Source organism: Microcaecilia unicolor, chromosome 1, assembly GCF_901765095.1.
Source record: "Microcaecilia unicolor chromosome 1, aMicUni1.1, whole genome shotgun sequence".
NCBI lineage: Eukaryota > Metazoa > Chordata > Amphibia > Gymnophiona > Siphonopidae > Microcaecilia > Microcaecilia unicolor.
The window spans coordinates 458,803,232-458,830,324 of NC_044031.1; the positions used below are offsets into that span (position 1 = coordinate 458,803,232).

The 27,093-nt window shown below is 41.7% G+C and overlaps 1 protein-coding gene across 8 annotated transcripts in view; it reads right to left on the reverse strand.

Moving 5' to 3' along the window:
• The window catches only part of EPB41L3 (erythrocyte membrane protein band 4.1 like 3), a 529,614-nt gene that overhangs the window by 277,471 nt on the left and 225,050 nt on the right, over positions 1–27,093 (reverse strand). For all 8 annotated transcript variants that reach the window (XM_030213128.1, XM_030213154.1, XM_030213135.1 and 5 more), the window contains 2 exons: positions 14,723–14,901; positions 13,702–13,890 (listed from right to left, as the gene is read on the reverse strand). In XM_030213128.1, the coding sequence (XP_030068988.1) occupies positions 13,702–13,890; positions 14,723–14,890 (357 nt within the window). In that variant the 5' untranslated portion in view covers positions 14,891–14,901. The remainder of the gene's footprint in view (positions 1–13,701; positions 13,891–14,722; positions 14,902–27,093) is intronic.

The following is a 27,093-nucleotide window of genomic DNA, read 5'->3' on the forward strand; positions in this document are numbered from 1 at the left end:
CAAGAATTCTACTTTGTGATACCTTTAGTAAGAGCGGATTAAGGGATGAACTTAACGTGGGTGTGAGAATGCCTACAGGAAGCTGCCACTCTCCCTCAAATGATACACCCTTACAGTACTAGAATCATCTTAACCCTCAGACTTCCACCTGGGGGGTGGCAGAGAGGTGACATAGGGAAGGTGGAACCAGGAGGCATGATCCATGAAGTATAAAAGCTCAAGGCATAGTTAGGTCAAGGAGGCCAGAGGGAAGAATCGGAGCCCTACCACTTATGCTTCCATCACCTACACCTACCCGGATGCTTATAGATGCTACATTCAGGTAAGCCAAGATCATCTTGGAGTCTTGCAGAACTGTGTGCGACAACCAGACTGGAGAACAGCCATTGAATGTTACCTAGCAGGAGACAGGACTTTATTTCTGGATCCCAGGCCTGAGACAAGCTCGAAATACCATTTTGTTGAGTGCATGTTGTGGCCCTGCCTATCAATTGGCTGTTCGTGTCTATCTGTGAAATGAACAGGAGTCCCCCCAATCCCATCAAATTAACAAATTAGTTTATATTTACCTGTTTGACTCCATTTATCAGGGCTTTGGGCCTGCCCTCATCCACGATCCCCCCTCCTCCCCCCTCCCTTTTGGCTGTACCACAGAAAGGCGGTATATCAAACCCATGAGCATGAAAATAACGTTATATATTTTTTACACTATTTATCCTTTAGAGGTATGCAGTGCCATAGCCACGGGGGGGGGGGGGGGGGGGGCGCCTCGAGCTTCGTCCAAAGTTGCAGCATTGGATGAATGGCTGGCAGGAATGTCCAAGCCCCACCAGCCGAAGAGATTTCATGGCTGAGCCCCCATCTATGCTGCCTCAGCAGTAAGGATGCCAGCAGGGTGCTTCAGCTGAGAGGAAATGCTTGCCCCCCCCCCCCCCCAGTCAATCCATGGGGTCCCTAGGTGTATCATTTAGGGCAGGGTTTCCCTAATTATGATTTGCGACCTAACCTGGAAGTACATAGGTGTGCCATTACGGCGTGCCTAGGCAGGGTCATAGACATCACTATTGCAGTACTTACAACCCAAAGACTGTTGAGCGCTGCTGGGATGTTCTGACATTACTTAACCCAAGGTGCGTATATTGGTTTGTAAGTCTGTTGGTTCACAAAGCCAGTGTTTAACTATTGGGAAAATTACTGTGTACATTTTGATATATGAATCTCGGTTTACTCATTCTGTTGGATGTGTTTTCTTTGAATTGTCATTAATAAAAAATGTTGAACCATAACTACTGGGAAAATGTAAAGGCCCCTCCTCCTTACACATTTGGTGGGGCCACATCCCTTACTGGTTCTGATGCATCGCTTTGTGGCCAATGACGCTGGCAGTACATTGGGTGGGGGGGGTGCTGGCAGTGTACAGGGGGCCACTAGCTCTATTGCAGGACATTCTATTTTTCAGTTCTCATCATTCCTTTCCCCTACCACACAGGCAAACTGTGATGTCACAGATGACGACAGGTGCCACAGAGATTATTTAGTCTAGTAACCTGTTACAAAGGGGAGTGGTGTTTGAGGACGATGTGTCCCGAGGTTCATGGAGGTGAAAGGGCAAATGTGGTTGTTCGATGTTGATGATTTGTTCAGGAGTTGCAACTTCCAGTTCTCCAGCTGCTCATGCCATGTTCAGGGGTGGAGCCCACAGCATGAGATGAGAAGTGCAGCAAGGCCACTCAGCCTGATGCAACATAGGTAATATACGTACCACAGAAAAGAGGGAGCCCAGTAATTCCTATGTCTTCACTCCCTCGTAGGTTAATTTATTTTTAATGACCCCCCCCCCCCCCCAGTACACACACGCACATTTTGTTCTTTTGCTTCACTAATGTCCAAGTGATTTGGTTTTGCAGACCACCCACAAGAGCACTCACCTTCTTTTTCTTCAGGGGTTCTAAACATGCTTCCCAGAGATGATTTTGCTAATATTGTCCACAGCTGTTTTATAATTAACTAGTAAAAGAGGCCCGTTTCAGAGCAAATGAAACGGGCGCTAGCAAGGTTTTCGTCGCCAACACCTCCCTCCCTGGCCAACCCCTTCATTGTTCTGCCATTGCTCCGCCCCCAACGTCATGACATTTGACGCGAGGGTGGGGCCCGGAGCGATCTCCCACCCCCCACCCGCCTCCCTCCCTGCCAACCCCTTCGTTGTTCTGCCATTGCTCCACCCTCGAGGGCGGGGCCCGGTGCGATTTTGGTGGCTTCACCACCACGAACCTTCGAACCTTTTTGAAGGAAGTCAGGGCTTGGCTTTACTGACGTCAGTGTCCTCAGAACGTTGAGGGTGAGTTTTATTATAATTAATGTTCAGTTTGGTTACCAGATTACTTTTCTATATTACTGTGTGTGTGTTACATATTTTGTCATTAAAAGGTTTCCTCCAACTCTCTTTCTTTCTTATTTTTTTTTATATATTTGTCTATTACTCTAAAGGCTCTTGTTTGTTCCAAATAAGCCTCTGACTTCTAAACATCACAGACTAATCATTTCTTATATCTGCTTCCCATGGCGATATACTTTTCTTGTTGCAAGTCTTTTAAGTTACCCTCGTATTCTTTTTCAGGGCACTATCTGGCACTATCTACATGACTCAAAAGTATTTGGCTGTCTATAAGAATAAGATACAGACAAATGCATCAAAATGTGTCAGCTTTGTATTAATGTGTCTACGCCTCGATCAGAAGCCTCCCTCAAGAGACCCAACATTAGAATGGATAGTGCCAGATACAGAAAGCTTTAGATGGATTTAAGAGATTTTCCAAAGGACAAAACAAAGTCAGCGGTATCACTGCAATGCAGAGGCCACTGAACCAAGTTGGGCAGCTCCCCACATTTCATATCAGCTATGCAAACTCAACCTGTGCAAAAACTGCCAAAGGTAGCCTTCTGGAACCATATCTGGGATCTAGTGCTTGTGAAGAGCTGGGCAACCCTAGTCAGGTGCCTCCTGAAAATTAACATGCAATGCAACAGGACTGCCAGTACGCCTTGAAGAAGAACTTCAACAGTTCCACAAGTCCAGGTTAATGGGTCAACAGTCCAAAGTCAAAAAGGCACTTGACCTCAAATTTACAGCCCATAATTCTATAACATGATCAGCCATGAGAAACGGAAAACTGGTTTAATTAAGTGAAATAAAAATTTTTATTTTGCAATCTAACCCAAAATGTCAGCATACCAGAATGCAAAAAAAGATGCGTTTCTCCACTGGCATGAAGTCTAGGCTACTGTTACAGACAAAGCTGATCATGTCCTTAAAATGATCACAATGTACCACCCAGAGATAAACGAGCAATCACATCATTACAAAAAAAAGTGTGTGTGTGTGGTGAATTTTCACCCCAAGACTCACAGTAACTTAGGCTGCTTCCCATCTGTTTCATTAATGTTACTATCCAATGCAAGTGGCATCACAGGTGGGGTGGGAAGGAGGGACATTTAGATCCATTTGGATATTACCTATAATTTTTAAAACTCCAGGAAAACCTCACTTTCAATGTCACATTTTTTGGCTTACTGTCTTCTGTTTTATTCATATTTGGGGGGGGGGGGGGGGGGGTTAAATTTTGATAGGATGTCTGTTATTTATTATGGGATGTCCGCTCTTTTCATTTGCGTAAAGTCTAACTACTGTAAGTTTAAGCAGGGTCTAAAGACCCAACTTTTTATTAAGGGGTCCTTTTACTAAGCTGCAGTATAAAGTGGCCTCAGCACACCATTACGTGAGTCTTTCCCACACACTAAGGCCATTTTTACTGCAGCTAGAAAATGGCCGATTTTCCTATTTTTTGAATTTATGGTCATGAGCTAATTTTGCTATTAGCGCGTGAGCACTTACCGACGCCCATTTAGTAGGCAGAAAGGGCTCATACACTAATCCTGCACTATCAGCACATCTAGATTACCAACACACACTGATTAATGCAGAAATGCCCACCCCCCACACCTCCACACACGGCCCCCTCTGCAATACAAATAAAAATATTTAGCACGTGGTTTCTGCAAACAGATTTGAAAATTACCACAAGATGTCTGAGTGCGTCCCACAGTAAGCCATTTCAAACTACAGTTTGTGTGCGCTAGTGCTTATTAAAAGGACCCTCCAAGACCTTTGGTGAGGTCCTGGAGCACGGAACCTAACTAGACCAGACTACTACTTTAAAAAGAAAGAAAAAAATGAATTTCAGATTGATATTGTACTCCACCCTTTCCCTTCCTTCAACCTCTCCTCCTCTTATATGGCCTAGGGGCAGCTTTGGGCAAATGCAAGTAACCCTTCTTGGCCTTGGGCCTAGTACCTAGGGGTTTAAGACCCTGATCACAACAATTTCAACAATTTTTTTATTACATTTGTACCCCGCGCTTTCCCATTCATGGCAGGCTCAATGCAGCTTACACGGAGCAATGGAGGATTAAGTGACTTGCCCAGAGTCGCAAGGAGCTGCCTGTGCCTGAAGTGGGAATCGAACTCAGTTCCTCAGTTCCCCAGGACCAAAGTCCACCACCCTAACCACTAGGCCACTGCTCTACTCCAATGATCAACAGAAGACAATAATATGAGCTAGAAAAAGAAAAAGATAAATATTATGTCCTTTTGGAATCTAAACACATAATTCTTTATTTAGCAGCAAGAAGAGGGGGGAAATGGGCAAAACTCCACCCACACTGCAACATGTAAGCACCTAAAAATCCCTAAACTGCTATTTGCTAATATTCTTAAAAGGCTCCCCCCTTCCAGATTATATATACTTGTCTATAAGCCTAGAACAAAAGATCCATAGACAGATATTTTTTTTTGTTTGATACAACTAACTGCTAATTTAAAGGGTTCCTTAATATTCCATATGCACACTTGATAACCAGCACCCAACGTGTTGATGAGATAATCAAATTTAATAATGGTATTTTGCTGTTGCAGGGTTAAATGCATGCAAACCTAGATGTCTAATACTCATTTCCTTAAGGGAAGCAGTTTTTAAAAGTAGGTGTAATATTGCGATTATGAATACTTTATAGAGATATCTAGCACATCATTTCACTGCAGGGTTCAATTAAATTTAAAAGGTTTTTTATATCAATTTTTCCCCACCCACTTCCGCCTTCAGAGAAGTCTAATAGATGGTTTTACCAAGGAGACCTCTTGCTTTACCAATATTGGCCCTGCCCCATTAAGCCATATTCTTTACTCATGGCATAATAGGCAATCTTTAAACTGTGGCCAATAACGCTGCTCTTAGTAGTCTTTACTCCTATAAGGCACTGACGTCATGCCCATTTGTCTATAGTTTCCTGGAACACTGGTAAAATTCTGTTTAATAATGGACTATCCTTCAGTCCTCAAGTCCAGTTGAAGATTTTAATAATAGATTACAGATTACCAATAAAAAAAAAAGGGAGCAATTTTATATTGAAGTTTCTGGAAAATTCTGGAATGAATATTAGTTGGTCCTATTTGCTTCCATTTAATTTGTCACTTTGCTCTAGTACCTCTTCTAAATTCACAGTTATTTGTTTCGGTTCCTCTGAATCATCACCTACAAATAAATAAATAAATAAAAGTTTCTAGAGTAGTGTAGTTGACTTCCTAACATCCTCTACACTCATTTTATTTTTCTGCATTGATTTATACTCCTTGAACATCCCTTTAAACTCCAATCATCTAAGAGCCACCTAATTCCCTCACAGCTTCTTTTGATCAACTTTTTCAAGGTTTCCTCATTGGTGAAAGAGTTTGGGGGATGGTGGTGGTGAAGGGAAGGCTGTTTGGAAGAGTGGGATCACTTCGGATAGTAGCTGGGGTTCACTGGATCCTGCTGGAGGAATGGCAGGTGGGGGGGGGGGAGTGTCAGGATGGATATATTTTAGTTTGGTTGGGCTGCAGATACCTGGAGTACTATAAATTCTATGAGGTTGGCTATATGTGAGCTGGATCCTTGCGTTTCTTTGTTAGTAAGCTCAAAACTGACCTATCTGGAAAAATGTTCCCCGAGATAAACCATTTCAAGAAGGAACCTCACCCCTAAGCCAGGGCATGTGGACTATAAACTCAGTGTCTCAAATTTACTGCTAACATTCACCATAGTACTTGCATTGTGCCAAAGACAGCTTCTTTCTGGAGTTCATAAGATGTAACATGCATAGACAACTTATCCAGGTACTCTTGGAAGTTCTTCTTGATCGAGCCTGTCGGGCTCATTTTCGAAAGAGGACGTCCATCTTTCGACATAAATTGGAAGATGGACGTCCTTTGTACAAAAACGTCCAAATCTGTATAATCGAGAGTGGATTTTGGACGGCCCCAACTGCACTCCGTCGCAGGGATGGCCAAAGTTCAAGGGGGTGTGTCAGAGGCATAGCAAAAGCGGGACTTGGGTGTGCCTAACGTTTTCTGGGTGAAAACATCCAAGTGCTCATCAGAGACATCCTTCTTTTTTTCGATTATAGGTCAAGGACACCCAACACATGGACATCCTTCACCCATAATTGAAAAAAAAAAGGATGTCCCTGACGAGCACTTTGGACATTTTCACCAGGACCTGTTTTTCTTATGACTAAGGCAAATAAAAAGGTGCCAGAAATGACCAGATGACCACCGGAGAGAATCAGGGATGACCTGCCGCTACTCACCAAGTGGTCACTAACCCTCTCCGGCCCTCAAAAATCATCTGTAAAAATATTTTGTGTCAGCCTCTATGCCAGCCTCAGATGTCATACTCAGGTCCATCACAGCAGTATGCAGGTCCCTGGAGCAGTTTTAGTGGGTGAGTGCACTTCAGACAGGCGGACCCAGCACCATTCCCCCCCCCCCCCCCACCTGTTATGTTTGTGGAGGAAACAGTGAGCCCTCCAAAACCCACCACAAACCCACTATATCAACAGCTAGGTGCCCCCCTTCACCTGTGCTATGATAGTGGTGTACAGTTGTGGGTAGTGGATTTTGAGGGGGGTCAGCACACAAGGTAAGGGAGCTATGTTCATGGGAGCAATTTATAAAGTCCACTGCAGTGCCCCCTAGGGTGCCCGGTTGGTGTCCTGGCTTGTCAGGGGGACCAGTGCACTACAAATGCTGGCTCCTCCCATGACCAAATAGCTTGCATTTGGTAATTTCTGAGATTCATGTCCTTGGTTTCGAAAATCACTGAAAATCAGAAACTTCCATATCTAGGGACGTCCAAATCTAGAGACGGCACAATTTAAGGATTTGGACATCCCTGACGGTATTTCGAAACGAAAGATGAACGTCCATCTTGTTTCGAAAATACGGGTATCCCTGCCCCTGGATCGGGATGTTTTGCAAGGATGTCCAAATCAAAACTTGGACGTCCCTTTCAAAAATGCCCCTCCACATCACCCAAAATGATGAAAAATATTTCTCTGTCTTTCCACCACATTTTCTTGGTCTTGTACTGCATTTCTTGGTTCTTGAGGATCTTCCCTCTCTCCAAGCGATTCACAGAGTAATCGTGTGAGACCGAGATCTCTATAATTATTGCTGTTCTGCTGTTTTTCTCTTTCACCACTATATCTGTTTTTCTGGAATCTAGCTTTTTATCAGTCGGGATGGGGATCTTTTCCACAGTTCTCTTAGTGTGATGAGCCCAATGCTTTGCTGTACACTAACATTGTAATGCTTACAGAGTTTCCAATGAATGCGACTTGCCACCTTGTTGTACAAATATTTTCCACCATCAGCACTTCGCAGCCAGCCACAAGATGAGTAACTGTTTCTAGCTCCTTCTTACACAGTCTACAGATGTCTGTTGCATCAGTTTTTTCAATGCTTGCTGTAAATGATCTCAGCTGTAATCCACTGTACTGGGCTGCAGCTACCAATTGCTCATCCATTCATGTTTCCAATGTTGATTCACAAATGGATCCTGGAATAACATTTTGCATTTCTCACTGTACTTATGTATTTGCCATTTGTTTTTTTTTCTCCTCTGATCAAATTCCTTATAAGTTTTTTTTCTCTTCCTTCACAAATTCTGTTGCTTCCTTCCTTTTTTGTACCTATGGATTTTCAACCATTCCTTCTCGTCGAAATGCATGTCCAAGTTTAATGATGGATTCTGGAAGTTTTCTTTCTTATATCTCAACACCTTTTGTGCATTAGGAACGTACGATGCCATTAGGTAAGCCTGGATGTCTATGACAGGTGTAATCAATGAGACCCATCCCTCCCTTCAGATTTACGAATATACAGTTTGGGCATACATTGATTCTTATAGATAACCTCATGGGCACGAAGGAATTCTCTCCTTCACACATCTAGTTTTTCAAGGTTTTAAAAGGGGCTGCCCACAATACCAAAAGCTATATGAGAGTGTAGGAAGTGCCAGTTGATTTAGTCTGTTTCTTATTCCATGATGCTAATGAACTCTTCAATATCAGTTTTAGTTTCCTATAATAGTTTTACAAATTTTTTTCTCTAAGCATTTCTGTTCGATAGTTGTTCCTTCCTCCACTGCTAGATATTTATGTACATCTTCCTTTACCTCACAGTCAGATGTTTTCATTTTGCTCAACTTTTCCCCTAAGGACAGTCACCTTAGCAAATTTGAAAAGTCCAAATTTGATGTAATCCGAAAAGCTTTTCACCACTCAAAGTTGTTCTGCTAATTGCTGGTCACTGGAACTGTAGAGGTTCAGGTCATCTACAAACAGTAAATATGATAATAACCTCGGTCTGCTGACATCTTTTTGAGTAAGGCTAAACTCATAGCCCAAGGAGTTAGTAAGACCACTCAGTGGATTAAGTACCAAACAAAAAAGACGTGGGGACAGGGAGACTCCTTGAAATATGTCTCACTGAATCTTGATGTTAGGAATCACATACTGTCCACCTGCACACTGCAGGTGGAGCGTGATTTGCCACATTTTCATGGCAAACTTTGATATATTCAATCAATTCAGTTAGGGGACAGGATGGATCATTTCAACCTTTGTCTGCCATCATGTACCATGGTACTCTATATCACAATCTGAAACCGTACCAGGGTTTTACAATCCTTGCCACTGAAATTATCCCTGAGCTGCTGCAGGAAACCTAAAATGTTGGCCTTACATCAGAGTGCAGCTATGGGGTTTCACAAAGACATGAGGTGAATGGTATATGAAAATGTTGTTTTGTATTCCACATACCCTTAAAAGATAACTATTGAATCCACATAATACCAAAGCTTTCTGTACTCTAAAAAAGAATGAAGGAGATATGTATTCTCAGAGAAAAGGGGAGGTGATTTTGAGAGTGGTAGGTGCCATTTACATGTGTAAATCAGTACACACACAGTAGTGATTAAAAAAAAAAGCTGCTACTTATATACATATGCTGGTGGCACACACACATTTCAACATGGTGTATTCTAGGCAAAGTATGGACAGACCTTGAAAGGAATTCAGGATTTTACAGAAGGACTACACATACACTTAGGAAACATTTCTCCTGCTTTGAGTTATGCATCATCTCTTATTTGAACCTGGGCTTTGGAGGAAAGCTTGAGACTCACCTCTGAGGTTTAAACCCACCTTGCAATGCCAACATTTTGTGAAATTGAAAGAGCAAGGGGGGGGGGGGGGCAAAGAGCTTTTTTTTTTTGTTTTTTTTTTTTTGCAAAATCCACTGTTTGACTATGTACCTGGCACAACACCCCATTCTTCAGATGTTCTTCACACCCCATATTTTACAGAAGACTCTGCAATAAGTCATGTTGCAATAATCAATATGAATAAGAACTACTGCATGTAGCACAAATCTAAGTCCTCCTTAAGAAAATACAAGCAAATATGTTCAATTGCTTTAAAATTCAGCACATAACAGTATTTGACCCCATCCCCTCTCCTCTAGCATACATACAGGCGTTTTGATAGCCTGAAGTTTACCTCTACTGGGTCTATAACTTTTTTATAATATAAATACATTTACAAACGTTCACATACCCTTAGGTGATCTTAGTTATGTCCACTAACATTCCAACCATTACAAAAGATGTAGATGCACACAGACTTTGCTTTTATGGTTGGTCTTCATATATTGTTTCACGAATAAGCACGTAATTGATAAATAAGATGGCAGGGCACGGATAGCTTACAGTAGAATTGTTAGCAACTTAAGCAGTGCATAAAAATGTACAAATAATTTATAAATGTAGGACGCCTCAAATATAACACACCTGAATTAAGAATGGGATTAAATTGACAAAACGGGGTCCTTTTACTAAGTTTTGTGCCGAGGCGTTCCACGGCTATTTTGCACTGTGCGCACACAAACCATGCACTAAAAATACATTTTGTTTTGCAGGAAGCGCATATGCCTGGGAGTGGAGAGTGGGTATTTCTGCGCTATTGTGCGCTGATTAGCACGTGAGCTCTTACTGCCTACAGAATAGGCTGTTAATTCAGAAGACGGAAAACTAGGCCATTTTCCAGTTGCAGTAAAAATGGCCTTAGCACCCAGGAAGTTCCACATAAGGGCATGCTCAAGCCACTTTTTAGCGCAGCTTAGTAAAAGGAGCCCAAAGACTAATACTGCATATTACCAAATTAAGTACATCAAAGACTCGATAGACAGGTTTACCAAGCCTTTTGCCCTTGGACACAGAACACAAGAAAAGCCCCATTTAATCAGGCCCTATGTTTAGGTGCAACAAAAGAGTAACAATAACCTTCCCAACACGTGGAGGGGCATAATCGAACAGAAACGCCTATCTCCATGGGCGTTTATCTCCGAGAACGGGTCCGTGAAGGGGCGGACCCAAGCGTATTTTCGAAAAAATTAGACGTCCATGTTTTATTCGCCAAGTTGTGAGCTGGGCGTTTTTGCTTTTCAGCGATAATGGACAATGAAATCGCCCAGCTCAAAAACGAATAAATCCAAGGCATTTGTTCGTGGGAGGGGCCAGGAGTCGTAGTGCACTGGTCCCCCTAACATGCCAGGACACCAACCAGGCACCCTAGGGGGCACTTTTACAAAAACAGAACAAAAGGTAAAAGAGCTCCCAGGTGCATAGCACCCTTCCCTTGTGTGTAGAGCCCCCCAAATCCCCCTCAAAACCCACTGCCCACAAGTCTACACCATTACTATAGCCCTAAGGAGTGAAGGGGGGCACCTACATGTGGGTACAGTGGGTTCGGGGGGGGTTGGACGACTAAGCATTAAGCAGCACAATTGTAACAGGTAGGGGGGGGATGGGCCTGGGTCCACCTGCCTGAAGTCCACTGCACCCCCTAACAACTGCTCCAGGGACCTGCATACTGCTGCCAGGGAGGTGGGTATGACATTTGAGGGTCAAAATAAAAAGTTGTGAAACATCATTTTTTGAGGTGGGAGGGGGTTTATGACCACTGGGGGAGTCAGGGGAGGTCATCCCCGATTCCCTCCAGTGGTCATCTGGTCATTTAGGGCACTTTTTGGGGCCTTATTCGTGAAAAAACAGGGTCCAGGAAAAGTGCCCTAAATTCTAGCTAAAAACGCATACTTTTGTCCCATTATCTGTGAAATGCGCCCATCTCTGTTCGGCAGATAACCACGCCCCAGTTCCGCCTTCGCCACACCTCTGACACGCCCCCATCAACTTTGTCCGCATCCGCGACGGAGTGCAGTTGAAAACGTCCAAAATCGGCTTTCGATTATACCGCTTTATTCGTTTTTGTGAGATAAACGCCCATCTCCCGATTTAGGTCGGAACTTGGGCGTTTTTCTCGTTCGATTATAAGCTGGATAGTGTCTGACCATTTCACCTCAATACAAATGTCTTGCCAAATAGCAAATCATTAGGAATTATTGCTCAGTGAGGTAAGCATTGTTTGTGTAAGTTTTGCACAAGCCAGATAACTGGATGGTTCTAATTCCAAGAACATGCAACTAAAACCTTGAATTTTCTATAACAACAAACTATAGTAAATTTCTAATGCATGACTACCATCATTCACTATCTGACAAAAAAAATAATCTGGGATCTCAAACACCAAGCAACTACTCTTTACTGCTGGAGAAGTGGGCACATCATGGCTATTTATCAATCATAACTCTAAAGAAGAGGAGTGTGTGTGGGGGGGGGGGGGGGACCAGTTAAATACCAACTACAGAGGTGAATTAACGTACATAAAATTGTGTTTATTAGCAGACCAATAAATAAAAATCAATGATGGCAAAATGTCCTAAAACCAATGAAATAGAATCAAGCAATCTTTTTGTGCATTACATACAAAAAGGAGTTTGCAATACACACGAAAATATTGCCAGACTTGACACAGATCTGTGTTTCGGCAGTAAACGCCTGCCTCAGGAGTCACAAAGTCTACCAAAGAAATGTATGACTCATGTATAGGTAAATATTTTCAATAAATTGGCAAATGTTGAGCAAAAATAGGCAACAAAATCTATTAACCCTTGAAGCACCTGCAAACAGGTCAAGCTGTGTGCTTATGTTACCAAACACACCTTCCACTAGCTTCAAGATGAAGAAAAACATGTTCTATTACCCAGTCAACATATCTGACAGCCATGTATGCCACGCTACAACTACTTATATCAGTGGTTCCCAAACCTGGTATTGGAAGCACCTCAGCCAGTCAGGTTTTCAGGATACCCATAATGAATATTCATGAGAGAGATTTGCATGCAGTGGAGGCAGAGCATGCAGATCTCTCTCATGAATATTCATTGTGGGTATCCTGAAAACCTGACTGGCTGGGGTGCCTCCAGGACCAGGTTTGAGAACCACTGGCTTATATCATCTCTACTGCCACATTATGGAAAAATACATTTTATGTAGCCTACAAAAAAGATGACGGAGCATCTCTTCAACACATCCTCCAACTGGAATAAGAAAGATTCTGCAGCTCAGTTCGTGAATAAAGTAGTGTGGCTGCTCTATTAGTCCACTTGGATATGTAGAAATTAAGGTCAATAAATGAGTTGTAGGTTGAAACCTTTCATTGGACTTTTGACAGCTCACTCTTTGTTAATCAATGATATGCACAGATATGCACATAGCTAAGTACATTACGTTACCCAGCCAACCTGATGGCTAGGATATTAAGTACTGCAAATCACTATGTGGAAGTTCCCTGGTTTGGTTCCTGGGTGGGGGCTTAGAATTTCACTAGGTGAGCAGAATTAGGGATGCTGGGGACGCAGTGTTGTTCATAGCCCCCGCTGGGGAAAGAAAGTTGTGGTTACTGTGTGGGAATGACACCAAGATGGCTGGAGTCAGGGCCCATCCTTCTAAGGTTTATATGGAGCCAGGGTACAAGGCCTCATCCCGGCAATGACTTATGTTTGGGGGGAGGGGAGAAGGGGTGAAAATGGAGGGAAAATATAAAAGATAAACTGGTAGTAGTAATGAAGTCTTTGGGCTGTGGTTCTGACTAACCAGGAGAGAAAGGAGCACAAGAAAAGTGCTAAGAAGTAGTAATAATAATAATAGAAATATATATTACCTTTTAATTGAAATATCACCTTTAACTGATTTGTGGAGCTTTATTTCTTATCAGCTCAATTAGAAAATCAAAATGCTGAAAATGATGGACAAATCTAACTGAAACAGCACCATAAAAAGTAAAATCAATCTACTCCAGGTTTTCCCAAAGCACTAAGTAAATGAGTGAAATTGTGCACACGAAACAGTACAGCCCAACCTCACTTACCTCAACCTCACAAGTATATTCAGAGCCATCAAGAAGGGTCACTTTGGCTTGCATGTTTTTAGGTTTCTTCACCACTTTCAGGGGAGATTTGGAAAGTTTGCTGGAAGAGGATTTTTGAGAGACTTTGTCGTCTTCAAACTGCTGGTATTCCTGCTCTTTTGCTGCAGTCTCCCGTTCCTTATCGCCAGGCTGCGATGAGAAAAAAATACATGCTTTTAAAGCCATGTATTTTCCCCAGAGGAACAGCAATTCGTTAACACAGAAAAGTGAGCGCTGACTAACATTTATTCTATTGCATAACCAAATAACATCCTTTCTTGCTCTCCTCCTACCCTCTTTTGTGACAGTATCTTGCTAGGAAACCTATCATTAACTGCTAACAATGTTTCTAATTTGGATTCATCACAAAGATACTGTATCTACCCCAGCAACCGAACGCGTGAAATGTTAACTTCTCCACTCTTACACAAACCAGCAAAATTCAGCTCTCAAAACAAGAAATGCCTAATTCTACATCTAGACCACCTTCCTCCCCAAAACCAGGGCTCAAAATGGTTTATATTATTAAAATACAATGCTATATTGAACACACGCTTCTTATAGAAGAATCTGGTTACAACCCCTACACGTTGAACTGCAAAGAAAAAAACTGTGTTAACAGAGAAATAAAATCTCAGCAGAAATAGATATGTGAATCCAGGCACATTTCCTTGAGGCTGAGATTCGTAATTTTCTGTCATTACGTGCTAATGCAAAAAGAAAAGTGGGTGGGGAGGGGGGAGAAAATACCCACAACAATAAAAAGCCCTTTTCCAATATCTTACTTCCTGTCAGATACAACAAAATGTTAACAATCACTGTACAGTTCTAATCACCATCCAGTGTTATCCCTGTACAAATCACTACTCTGCAAAGGCTGTAAGCACCTAACCTTCTGTGTCCCTGTCAACACTCCATAATTTTAAGATTGTGCAGCCTACAATTACCTGGTCAGGATTAACAATGCCATGCATATACTTGCCTTTTCGCTTTTCACAGGTGTGCTGTGTGCAGCGGCGGCAGTAAACTGTTCTAAAGTGGTTTTATTTTCTTCATGCAGCTGCTGCTGCTGTTGCGCCCCAGTCTGCTTTTGCTGATCAGGGTCTTGGTCCTGTTTTGATTCTGCGTCGGAACCAGATTCTGAGGTCATGGTTGGTCAATCTGTTAAAAGGTCAAAAAAGTCATTAGCATAGCGGCCAGAATAACTACTAGACATGAGATAAGTAGGGTATTCTTTCCATGTATTACATCCTGTCATTTTTAATATTATTATAGCATTTACAAGAAGGGCTATTATACAGTACAATACATCATTTTAGTATCAGCAACCAAAATACATCAAACCTTTCACAATTTCTGCAGTTGAATCCCCTCAGAATCAAAATATGAACTGTTAAAATTACCTTAGAATAAATATTTGGCCCCACGAGGTGCATTCAAAAGACCTATAGGAAAGCAGGGTTGTTGCTGGCCTGCAGAACTAAAAAACACCCAGAGTAAACACTGGTTTTCTAATAAAGACTGATCACCTCCCCCCCACCCCATGTTCTGCCACCACCACTGCTTCCAAAACCTTGGTGGAACCTGTCACCACAAGTATAGGAAAAGTGCATAGGGCCTGTCTTTAACCCATTTGTTGACAAAGGCGACATTGTCGCAATTCACCCTCTACAATCAGGAACAATTTCACTTGAAGGAACCATTCACTGAAGACCAGTTCTTCACCCATCTTACTTTGGCTACAAAGATTGAAGAAAAAGAAACATGTAGAGGCCTTTAAGGTGCTCTTTACCTTGGTCCTAATTTAGAAATATTCTAATGAAACTGTCATCCAAAAAATAGATTGTTCTACTACAACACAACTCGTTATATACAGCGATATTAACATACATAGAAGATACTATCTGCAATGTAGAACTCACAATTTATTCAAAAATGAATTGGGGAGGATTACCTTTCCTATTAGGAGTATGAACAGGATAAGGGACGAAAATGTTAAAAAGAAGCCCCAAGGTGGTAGGCTTTTAGGCTAAATTAAGGCCACAGAAGGAGTATGATGGACTGACTAAGCAAATCTATTCCAGGCCAACTCTGGAGGGTTTTGGGGGGTTTTTTTGTGTGCGTCTTGCTGCATCATATGCCTGGAATAGATTTGCTTAGTCCATCATACTCCCTCTATGGCCTTAATCTAGCCTAAAAACCTACCACCTTGGGGCTCCTTTTTTAAATTTTTGCCTCTTATCCTGTTCCCAAAGAGGGGAATAGGGGGAGCTAAAAGGGGAGAGATAATGAGGAGCCACAGAAATGAATGCACTTTCAGGCAAGTATGGAAAGCCTGGACTGTATGCAGTAAGGGAATCAATGAAATGGCTTGAAAAGAAGGGCTCCACACAGAGCTTGCAACACTGGTGAAATTTGAATAGATTGAAGTGTCATGAGATACTTCAGTGGGAGAGCTCTGAGGTAGAGACAGGGACAATGAGACAGAAATAATACAATTCAGTTATATCATGGGAGCAAGTAGATGGATATGTCTGAAACATTTAACAAAGTTGAGATTAGCATTTATACCCAACTGGGCATTTAAAAAAAAAAGGCAAGTGCATTTTTTATAATATACCACTGCAATCTACAAAACAAAAGGAGCAAGTTCTCACATGTCATCTTTTTCTTTGATGTAGGCACAAGAAAAAAAAAAAAAGATTTTAAATGCTACCAGGTTTCAACCTAATTCATGTTTAATATGGGATATGCCATAAATAAATAAATAAATAGATAGATAGATAGATAGATAGATAGATAGATAGATAGATAGATAGATAGATAGATAGATAGAAACTCAGAACGTTGAGCACCTGATTCTCATAACATGATGCCTGTTTAGTGGTCCTTTACCAGGAGAGAAAAAAAAATCTCTGCACGAATATAACAGTGCTAGGGTGTCCCTATAACCAGCCCCCTCCACATGACACACTGATTACAATTTATAACAAATTACTGCTCTACCTATGAAAGGTTATTAAGCTATTATACTTCCTCTGTGTACATCCACATGTAAAGCCGGCATGTTTGAAAATATAAGCAAGATTAAATAAAAATGCTACCAACAATAAAGAACAACATGGCTACAGCAGCTCTTAGGTTCGCTTGCTTTGTTTTGAGTGCATAGGGATGACGGCTGTGTGAGGAAGGGGAAACAGTTAACCTTGCTTTTTTACAGTTCCCTCACTCCCACATGAATCCAGACCTTCCCCCCCCCCCCCCCCCCAGCCCTGAGTGCCCTTCTGGCACATACCTCAAGCCACCATGGTGGTCTAGTGGCTTCTTCAGGGAAGGAAAGCTCCCCAGTCTTGCCATACCACTTCTTTAAAATGGCTGCCAAGACTTCTAGTGGTGGCCTCTGAAGACTTCCGCAAAACTCTCACGAGGCCGCCACTGGAAGTCTCAGCAGCCATACTTTAAAAAAAAAAAAAACCAGCAACAGCGAGAGGATCAGCGGCAGCGGGCAGGAAATAATGGGGACCTTTCCTACAACGAAGAACCCACTAGACCACCAGGGAGGCTCGAGATATGTGCCGGGAGGGCACTCTGCGGCTTGGGGGAGGAGAGGCAAAAGCTTAGATTGCCATGCAGACCTGGGTCCATCCCCACAGACCTGGAGAAGATCCCAGTGGGATTCCCACGGTACCCGCGGGAATCCCACCATCCCTGCTCCCATGCAGCTCTCTACTCTGAGCAGTCCAAACAAACAAGAGATGAGTGTGTGCATGAGGGCTTTGGTCGTGTGTTCAGAAAGGAATGGTTGAAGTTTAGTGATATAAAGAAAAGATATATCTAGCACATTAGTAAAACCAAAGTACAGCAGTGTTTCCCAAACCTGGTCTTGGAGGCACCCCAACCAGTCAGGTTTTCAGGATATTCACAACGAATATTCATGAGATATTTGCAAGAACTGCCTCCACTGCATGCAAATCTCTGTCATGGATATTCACTCTGGATATCTTGAAATCCTGACTGACTGGGGTGCCTCCGGGACTAGGTTTGGGAACCACTGATGTAGAGAAAGAGAGAAAGAAATCAAAGGCAACTCGAGATTACAGGCTGAGGGTACCAGGACAACAACAGTCTTAACCACAGAGAGAAAAGGGAGAGGAAATAGGATTAAATGAAAGATAAGCAACTCTCTTGGCCATATTTAGATTAGGGTGGCAATGTCAGACAAGCAGGTTGAGATCTGCGACTGTATTCCTGATGAAATTTCTGGTGTAAAGGATGAAGGTCAGAGAACCAAGGGAACAAATATAAGAGGTCCAACACAGAGCTCTCAGGAACATCTACTGAGAGTGAATAAGCAGGGGAGGAGGATTCATTCACTAGAACATGCAAACAAAAAAAAGCAATAGGAGAGAAAAAAAACCTCCAAGACAGAACAGAGTTCCAAATTCCAAGCAAAAATAGAGTATAAAGAAGCAGGTGGTGATTAGTGTTGAAAGCAGTGAAAAGATGAAGGGTAAGGATCAGGTAAAGACATCTGGATTTAGCCAGAGCTATCTAACTGAAAACTTTGGAACGGATGAAGACAAAATTCAAGATTGTGGAGGTGGTCAGCAGTGATTATTGATGATACGGGAGAAGCCACTGCTTGCCCTGGGATTGGTAGCATGGAATATTGCTACGATTTGGGTTTCTGCCATGTACCTGTGACCTGGATTGGGTACTGCTGGAAGCAGGATACTGGGATAGATGGACCATTGGTCTGACCAGTATGGCTATTCTTATGTTCCTACCTGTACTAGAGATTTATATATTTATTGCATTTGTATCCCACATTTTCCCACCTATTTGCGGGCTCAATGTGGCTTACAGAGTTTTGTTATGACATAGTCATTCCAGGTTATCAGATACAATTTTATCAGATACAATTGGTAATGTACAAGGTTTAAGTAAGGGCAGAAAGGAGGAGGATGTTATGCAGGATAGTATAGAAGGTGGACTATAATACTGGCTGGGTTGGTGAGGTAGTTTTGTAAGGCTATGGGTTATCTTTGTAGGCCTTGTTGAAGAGATTCAGTACACATAAATTAATCTCATGTATACTCAAGCGTGGATATCCTGAAAACTGAACAGGCTGCGGGGTCCCTAGGAGAGGTAAGGAACCCCTCATGTAGAGTATGAAAAAGAGAAAGCAGTCACTTGCTAATAATACAGCAGTGGGGGGGAGGAAGATAGAAATACCCAGTTCTATAAGTGAAGGTGGCTAATAAAGTGAATTGCCACAATGACCCCAGGAATTGAAAATATCTCTCCAGCAGGCAGCATATGAAAGATCAGGAGAAGATGCAGGTGCAATGGTAATAATGCAGAAAATAGGTCTTGATGTTCGTAGTAGTTTGATGTATAGAATAAGACCAGGGACAGTTAGCATTAGAAAAGAAAGCTTAGTAGAGAAATACTGTACTGACCTGAGGTGATGGTATGGTGTGTATACTAAGGTGTACACCTTCTAACAAGTATGAAGGAGCATGGGGTTGTCAGCAGCTGATGGTAACTTAGACCCACTGTGTCAAGGGCCTCTTCCACTATGCATCACACTTCTAACCTCAAATGAATGCAACTTCAAAAAAGGAACATTACTATATACATCCCATCATCAAGGGCTGCCTGAAACAATCCACGTATTTTGCCCCTAATGTCAATGGGCTCATTTGATTTACTCACACCTCAGTTAGCTATAAATGGCCCTAGGCAAGGATGCCAAATAAATGGAGAAGGAATCCAGTTCTAACAAAAAAAAAAAAAAAAGTGAAATAAAAGAAAATTTTAAATGCAAACTAATTGAATTGGTTCTTGGAGAAATTAGTTACCAACTGGCAACTGTACTTCAAAGGACGCTAATCAAAAAGCAAAGCAAAATACTATCCAGGGCACTAACAAAACTATCAGTAAGCAGTAGATACAGTTGAGCTGTGCTCAGCAGGTACTTTAAAAATAACAGAACAGCCTCCTTCCAAAACAGGACAGGATATATGTCAGTAAGCATTCCTATCAACATTTGATTCTAGACATGCCATCACGCCAACCCTCTCAAGTTGGCTGGCAATCGTCTATGAGCCCCAGTCTCAGTCTTACAACAGATTTCCTATTGGATTCAGGTCTTGGTTTTGATTAGCCGACTCCATTGTTGTATTTCGCTTTACATTTAGATCAGTGTCCTGCTAAAATCTAAATCTTAGTCTGACGTCTATGGCAGACTGGAAGTAGATTTTCCTTCATGATCTGCCTGTACTATGCACCATCTATATCTCGTTTGTGCTTCACAAGCTTCCTAGTCACTGCTTTTGCAAAACATCTCTACAGCACAATTTTGCCACCAACACACTTTACTGTAGGAACTGGCTTTTCTTCACACCACCCTCTCGCACAGGCCATATTTGTACAGTAACTTAAGCAAAGAATATTGAAACTGTGGAGTAAACATTTTCCCCTGTTTCAGCCACAGACCTCTACAGTTTTTACTGACTATACTAAAATGACTTACAAAATGAGAACTGAGAAAAGAACCAGTATAGATGGGACAGTACTGGTTATGCTGTCACATCTCTCTCTGATTCTCCCTAGCTAGCAATTCTCAAGTGCTTTGGTAAGCAAATGTTATGAAATTTTTAGTTTGTCTCAGCCCAAAAGTAAAATGGTACTGTAGTCCACAAAACTGAAGCTAAATGAAGAACACAGATTGCTGAGGTAATTTGGGTTTGCTATGACAAAGGTTTGTGAAGACATATATAGTCAAAACTTTTTAAAAATTTAATTCTTAATCAGCTTTCAAATATAAAATTGTCCGTCAGCATTTAAAGTCTACAGCATGTTGTGTAGTTCGACGAAAATCTCTTATGATATAGCATTCTGAATTGTATGTCTTAGAGGGCAGAATGTGGAAACATACAAGGGTGTGAAGGCACTTTCAAGTCACTATATGGACACACAGAAAAACCTATTTAAATTTTGAAATGAGATGGTCATTAGAAATTCTGAGTGAAAAACTGAGTAGAATATATGTCTTCAGGAAAACCTTCATATATTGCAAGAGATACACAAATTATGGGTGGCTCCTGAACATCTTTGGCCATTAAGGTATTTCCTTTGGCTCCCCAAGTATTAGAAGAACATTATCTCCGGCCAGTGCGATTACTTTACATACTTTGCAGCAATGGGATGGTATGAGCAAGGATCTTGCCAGGTACTTGTGAACTGGATTGGCCACTGTTGGAAACAGGATATTAGGCTTAATGAACCTTTGTTCTGTCCCAGTATGGCACCGCTTATGTTCCTATGAAACCGATTTTCAACTCTCTTGGTTTACTCCCATAAGATACAATCTTATGTTTCCTCCAGGGCTCCTCTCAGCTGTATTTAAATTCTGGGAAAGTAAGTGGTTATTAGTCTGGGGAGATCTCTATGATAACTTCACTTTGTTGTTGTTTGAAGCTTTGGCACGAACCTATCAGCTGCATCTTGCTCATAGGATTTGCTTACTTACAATTAAAACACTTGCAGGCCTGAAGGGCTCTTTCGGGTAGGGTAACTGGAGAGACTACCGAACTTGAGAATATTTGCAAAGATTTTCATAACACTAAATTTTGGGTTCTGCTTTGTAGAGATGGTTGATTGAAGCAGATCCTCCAGGGTTGGACCATAGGGATAAATGGGGAAGGGAGCTTGGGGAGGATTATGATGAAACTGACTGGTTAGCCATTGAAGACCTGTTGCCCAAGGTGTCGGTGTCCTCACACCTTCAGGAGAATCATGTCAAAAGGTATATCATTGGTACTTAATGCCAGATAGGTTACACAAATGGTAACCTGCTCTTCTAACTGCTGGCGAGGCTGTTTATGTATTGGAACAATGCTGCATATTTGGTGGACTTTTCCAAAAAGCTTGAGCTTTGGGACAAGTGTCAGATTTTGGTTTAAATTGCTCACTGGATTTTAGGTCCCCTGATATATATTTTTTTACTCAACAAGGCGATTCAATGCAGTTTTGTTTTTGTGCAAGTTGTCTGGTCATAACAGCTTCATGGAAGGATCCAGGTGTACCTTCAATGTGTAAATGGCTTTGTAAGCTGCAATATATCTGTGATATGGAAATCTCACTGCAGTTAGGCATCATGTGGACTAAGATATGGGAAATTTTTCGAGAAGCTGTTTTTTGCTGTTGTTTTTTTTTTTACCTCTGAGCCGCTCGCACGGACTGGTTATTTTATTTTGAGACTGATGAAGTACCGTTATTCTCCCACTTAGGAGTTTTATTCTAAGTCGAGGAGTAGCCTAGTGTTTAGTGCACTGGACTTTGATCCTGGGGAACTGAGTTTGATTTCCACTACAGCTCCTTGTGACTCTGTGCAAGTCACTTAACCCTCCATTGCCCCTGGTACAAAATAAGTACCTGAATATATGTAAACCGCATTGAATGTAGTTGCAAAAACCTCAGAAAGGCGGTATATCAAGTCCCATTTCCCCTTTCCCTATTTTCTCCTTTCCCCTTCCCTCTTCCTTTTTCTTTTTTCTTTCCCCCTTTCCTGGGTTGTTTTGAGATCTTGCCAGATACTTGTGACCTAGATTGGCCACTGTTAGGAACAGGATGCTGTGCTTGATGGACCTTCAGTCTGTCCCAGTATGGCAATACTTATGTACTATGAAGTTCCATTTCCTTAGTTTCTTTTGAGACCGTTTACTGTTGTTGCTTACAATGATGTATTTTGTACATGGTGTCAATTTTTTGCCTCAGTAAAAATAAAAAAAAGAAATTCTCTGCATTAGACAACTATCTGTACCTAATCATTAGTCTAAATTATTAAACTGGACAGTGAAGATGGACAGTGATCACGTTTAAATTTCAGGGGTGAGGAGAGATACTAGGCTAACCACAAGTATGGCTTCTAGGTGACTCACAGTAAAGCACACGTAATAATCTTAATACAAACCAGACCAGTATAAATAAACTCCTATCATCCCACATGGTAAAATACTTGTGTGGCAACTGTATGGGAACAGGCTGGCAACACCCCATCTTAGTAAATGGGCTTTGTACTTATCACATATTAATTTTTGCATGTAATGCACAGTAAGTGCAAAACTTTACTGCAGTTTTACAAAAGAGCCCTTATGTTTTTTTTAACAGTGTCTGAAGATGAGCTCTGATGTTGACTTAATCCACCTTTCATTTTTGCTATAAATAGATCTAAATATGTAAAATTATCCATGTCTGTCTTTTCTCTTTTTAAACAAAATTATACTTTGATTTTAAAATATATACCCTTGATGCTGAAACATGGCCACATTAGTTTTAAATTTCTTTGTTGTGTTCAATAATTGTTACTGAGTTTTACAAAATGACAACAGAAGTAACATGAAAAGCAAGGACATTCAACAGCATATATAAGCCAAATTTAGGACCTATGTCCACTAATGCTGGACAAAGATAGAAAAAAAGACATTAATATCCTTTAATAAACTGAACATTCAAATTATCAAGCAGCATTTGTTTTCTTGATTTAGCCTTTCACTTTGATGGTTTTCCTTTTCACAAAGCAGGCGAGTGTTTTAAAAAGATAATAAAAAGTGATCACCAATCATCTTTTCATTTGGCCCGACACATGACAAACTACTTAATCTCTAACAAAACCACCCTAACCCAAAATAATGTTTACGTTAAAATGAATTTTAATACAATCACTGGCAAATACTGATGTCCACAAAGCAAATAAGTAACCCTGGGCTGCTTAAGCCCAATCATGTCAAGGTAGAAAGAGGGGAATGGGACAGAATTCACAAGTGGAGAGATGCTGAGGTGTGTGGAAAGAGGGTCACAGAGAGCAGACAAGGAAGATAGATTATGCTGTTCTACACGTCATTTCTGGGGCCTTGACTGGCATGTCATGTTCAGTTCTTAAATTTGTGCCTTGAATGGTGGGGGGGTTGATGGAGAGGGAGAGGGTGTAAGGTAGGGACAGGCTTATGAACCTCAACATGTATACACTGGAAGAGAGGAAGGAGAGAGGAGACATGATAGAAACGTTTATATATCTGAAGGGCATTTATGTACAGGAATAGAGCCTTTTTCAAATGAAGGAGAGCTCTGGAATGAGGGGGCATATTGACAGAGTTAAGAGGGAGTAGGCTTAGGAGTAACCTAAGGAAGTATTATAGGGTGATGGAAGCGTGGAATGGCCTCCCGGTGAAGGTGGTGGAATCTAGGACTGTTCCAGAATTTAAAAAGGAATGGGATAAGCATGTGGGATCGCTTAGGAACAGGTAGAATTGGGGGTTACAGAGGATGGGCAGACTGGATCGGTCATTTGGCCTTTATCTGCCGTCATGTTTCTATGTTTCTAAGGTCTGTATGAGGAGCCCTATAAAGATAATTCAAAATGTGTATTCCCTAGAGGGAAGAGGGACAGTAGGTTATGGTGGAAGAAAAGTTATAGAACAAGGGATTGTGATACAAGGCTCCAATTGGGACTCAGGAGAGTCAGAAAATATTTTTTTCATGTAAAAAAAGACTGGTGATGTATAGATTAGCCTCTATGAGAGCAGGTGGTCGAGGTATGAAAAGCGTGGAGCACTTCTTTCTAACTTAAAACCGAGACTGACTGCTCCTTTTACACCATTCAGAAGGACCAATATCCCTATTTTTATTGTCTCTGATAGACCACAAAAAGTTTAAAAAGATAATACAGTGATGTCAAAGTTGTTTTGTTTTATTATTAGATTTCCTTACACTCCCCAGGGCTGCCTTAGCTCCTGTCACAAAGCAGCAGCCCTCTCTCATGGTAGACTGTAAACTAATTATCTGACAAAAGCAAGGAAAGCACTAGGGATGATGAGCAAACCTGTGATTTTTTTTTTCATGACAATGGTTCTACCTATTGTATTTTTTTTTCTTCTAGCACGCTTGGCTTTTTGCCTGAAATGGTTGTCGTACATTTGTATTTTCTGCACCTGTATTGATTTCAGTACGCTTGTTTGTGTGATGAAACAGGAAGCGGTCTGAACAAGTAAAACAGAGGTGTTGATAATATCTTTGCCCACATCGCTGGTGAAAGACTACTCTACTTAAAAGAATAGTCAGTAGAAGCAGCCACCTGAGCAGGACCTATAACTAATGCAGAACAATACAATGAGATTTAAGAACCTGAAAGGTGGGAACTAGATACAATACACGTCCAAAAGCTATAAACAGTGCATAGAAAATCAAGCATTTTCCAAAATAAGTGGTTATGATTTATGAGGCTCAAAAAGGGGTAAACTCAGGAGTTAACACAATAGGTGGCGAATGCAGTAAAAGCAGTTCACTAAATTCAATTAAGATTTGTAGCTGCAAAGTGAAGGGGGAAAAAACAGACAGGGTCGTCTATATCTCTGCAATAGGAAGTAAATTAGCCAAATCACATGAGCTTTTACCAGAACACTTGCATTTGTTATACTACCTTGACATTTTCGTATCAGGGTGTTCAGCAAACAAAAATGGTATCCAAGTATGGATTGTTGGACATCAGTCTTTTGCATTTGTTTTTCATCTAGAAGTGCAACAACAGCTCTTCAAAAAAAGGACGGCAAATCACCAATTTTTAAGAACATCCACCAACGAAAAATATATAAAAAAGTTCTCAAATATCAACGCAAAACCACAAATATACAAGACTGAAAAGGAAGGGGGGAAAAAAAGCTTCCAGGTAAAGCACCTTTTACAAGCTGCAGCCTCTCATTCCTGGCTGGAATCTTTTATCATAGGCATAAAAAAAACCTTAAGGGTGTGAGTGCGAGAGTGTTGGAGCCCAGTGTGTGTGTGTTTTCACTAAGTCGTGGGATAGTACATCCAAGGCAAAGGTGGCATCAGCAAAAACATGAACACGGTAATAATTAATCAGCGAGGTCCCTGAGAAGCAGATAAGTATTGAGGGTAATGTGGTATCTGGAAGATTTTTCTCCTCATTTATTATCAGTACTATTATTTAGGCATTGTATTTTGTTAATGTATTGCATATATTACCAACTGATTGCTATCCACCCAGGTGAGGGTGATTTAGTATATGCATTACTTTTACCCTATTCTGCCACAGCAGGCAGTTGTGTATGTACATACCACTTATTAATATATAGGAATACCTAAATGTGTGATGATGGCTCCTCTGATTCTACCACATGTTCCCTTAAGGATATAATGGTAAGAATAGAACTGAGCACATTTTCTTAATTTATTAATTAGATAAATGTTATAAAGTACTGAGGTTTTGTTTATTTAAACATTATTTATTAAGGGTGCAGTAGAACTTACTATTCATGATATTTCCCAAGGTAGTTATAGTTGGTAACATCCTGTGGAAAGTATCAATTTAGAATGCACTAATCCACACCAGGGGCGTAGCCAGACCTCGCCGGGAGCGGGGGCCACAGCCCTAGGTGGGGGGGGGCACTTTTTAGCCCTCCCACGCCGACGCCCCCCCCAGCCACCACCATATTGCACCCCCTCCCTCCGAACCCCTTTGAATCCCCCTCCCGATGATCCCCTTGAACCCCCTCCCGCCACCAACCCTCTCCCGCCGCTTCAGGTACCTTGTTTGCTGGCCCGCCAGCCGAAGAGAGTCTAGTTCTTCAGCGCCGGAGTAGCGCCTTCATTCAAGGAAGTTCCTGGCGTGATCAGCTGTTTCTGACGCAGACGTCAGAAACAGCTGATCACGCCAGGAACTTCCTTGAATGAAGGCGCTACTCCGGCGCTGAAGAACTAGACTCTCTTCGGCTGGCGGGCCAGCAAACAAGGTACCTGAAGCGGCAGGGGGGCGGCGACGGCGGGGGAGGGTTGGTGGCGGGAGGGGAGTTCAAGGGGGTCGTCGGGAGGGGGCCAGGGCTAAATCTACAGGGGCCCAGGCCCCCTCAGGCCCCACGTAGCTACGCCACTGATCCACACGCAAAAACATTTTCAATTCTTTTTGGGGGGGAGCGTGTGAGGGGGAGTTCCCGAACTGATCACTTAGCACAGCTACATTACTGTGTGCTAACTGGTTAGAGAAGGATTACTGTGGAAGTCCTTACTGTCTACAAAATGTATGGCGGTATGTGTTCACATGGTAATCTAATGACCACTAATATCCAGGCCAACAAACTTTCAATGGGTCTGTACTAAGGACAATCAAATTCTGTCCCACAACAACTTTTTTCTTATATATTATTTAAATCTGAAAACCTCAGGTGGTGTAACGTGATAGCAAAAACTTCCAATGTTGCAAGAATTACACCAAATTCCTCTTCAGTTGACAAGATATTTTTTAAAAATATATAAATATTTTTTATCATAAAG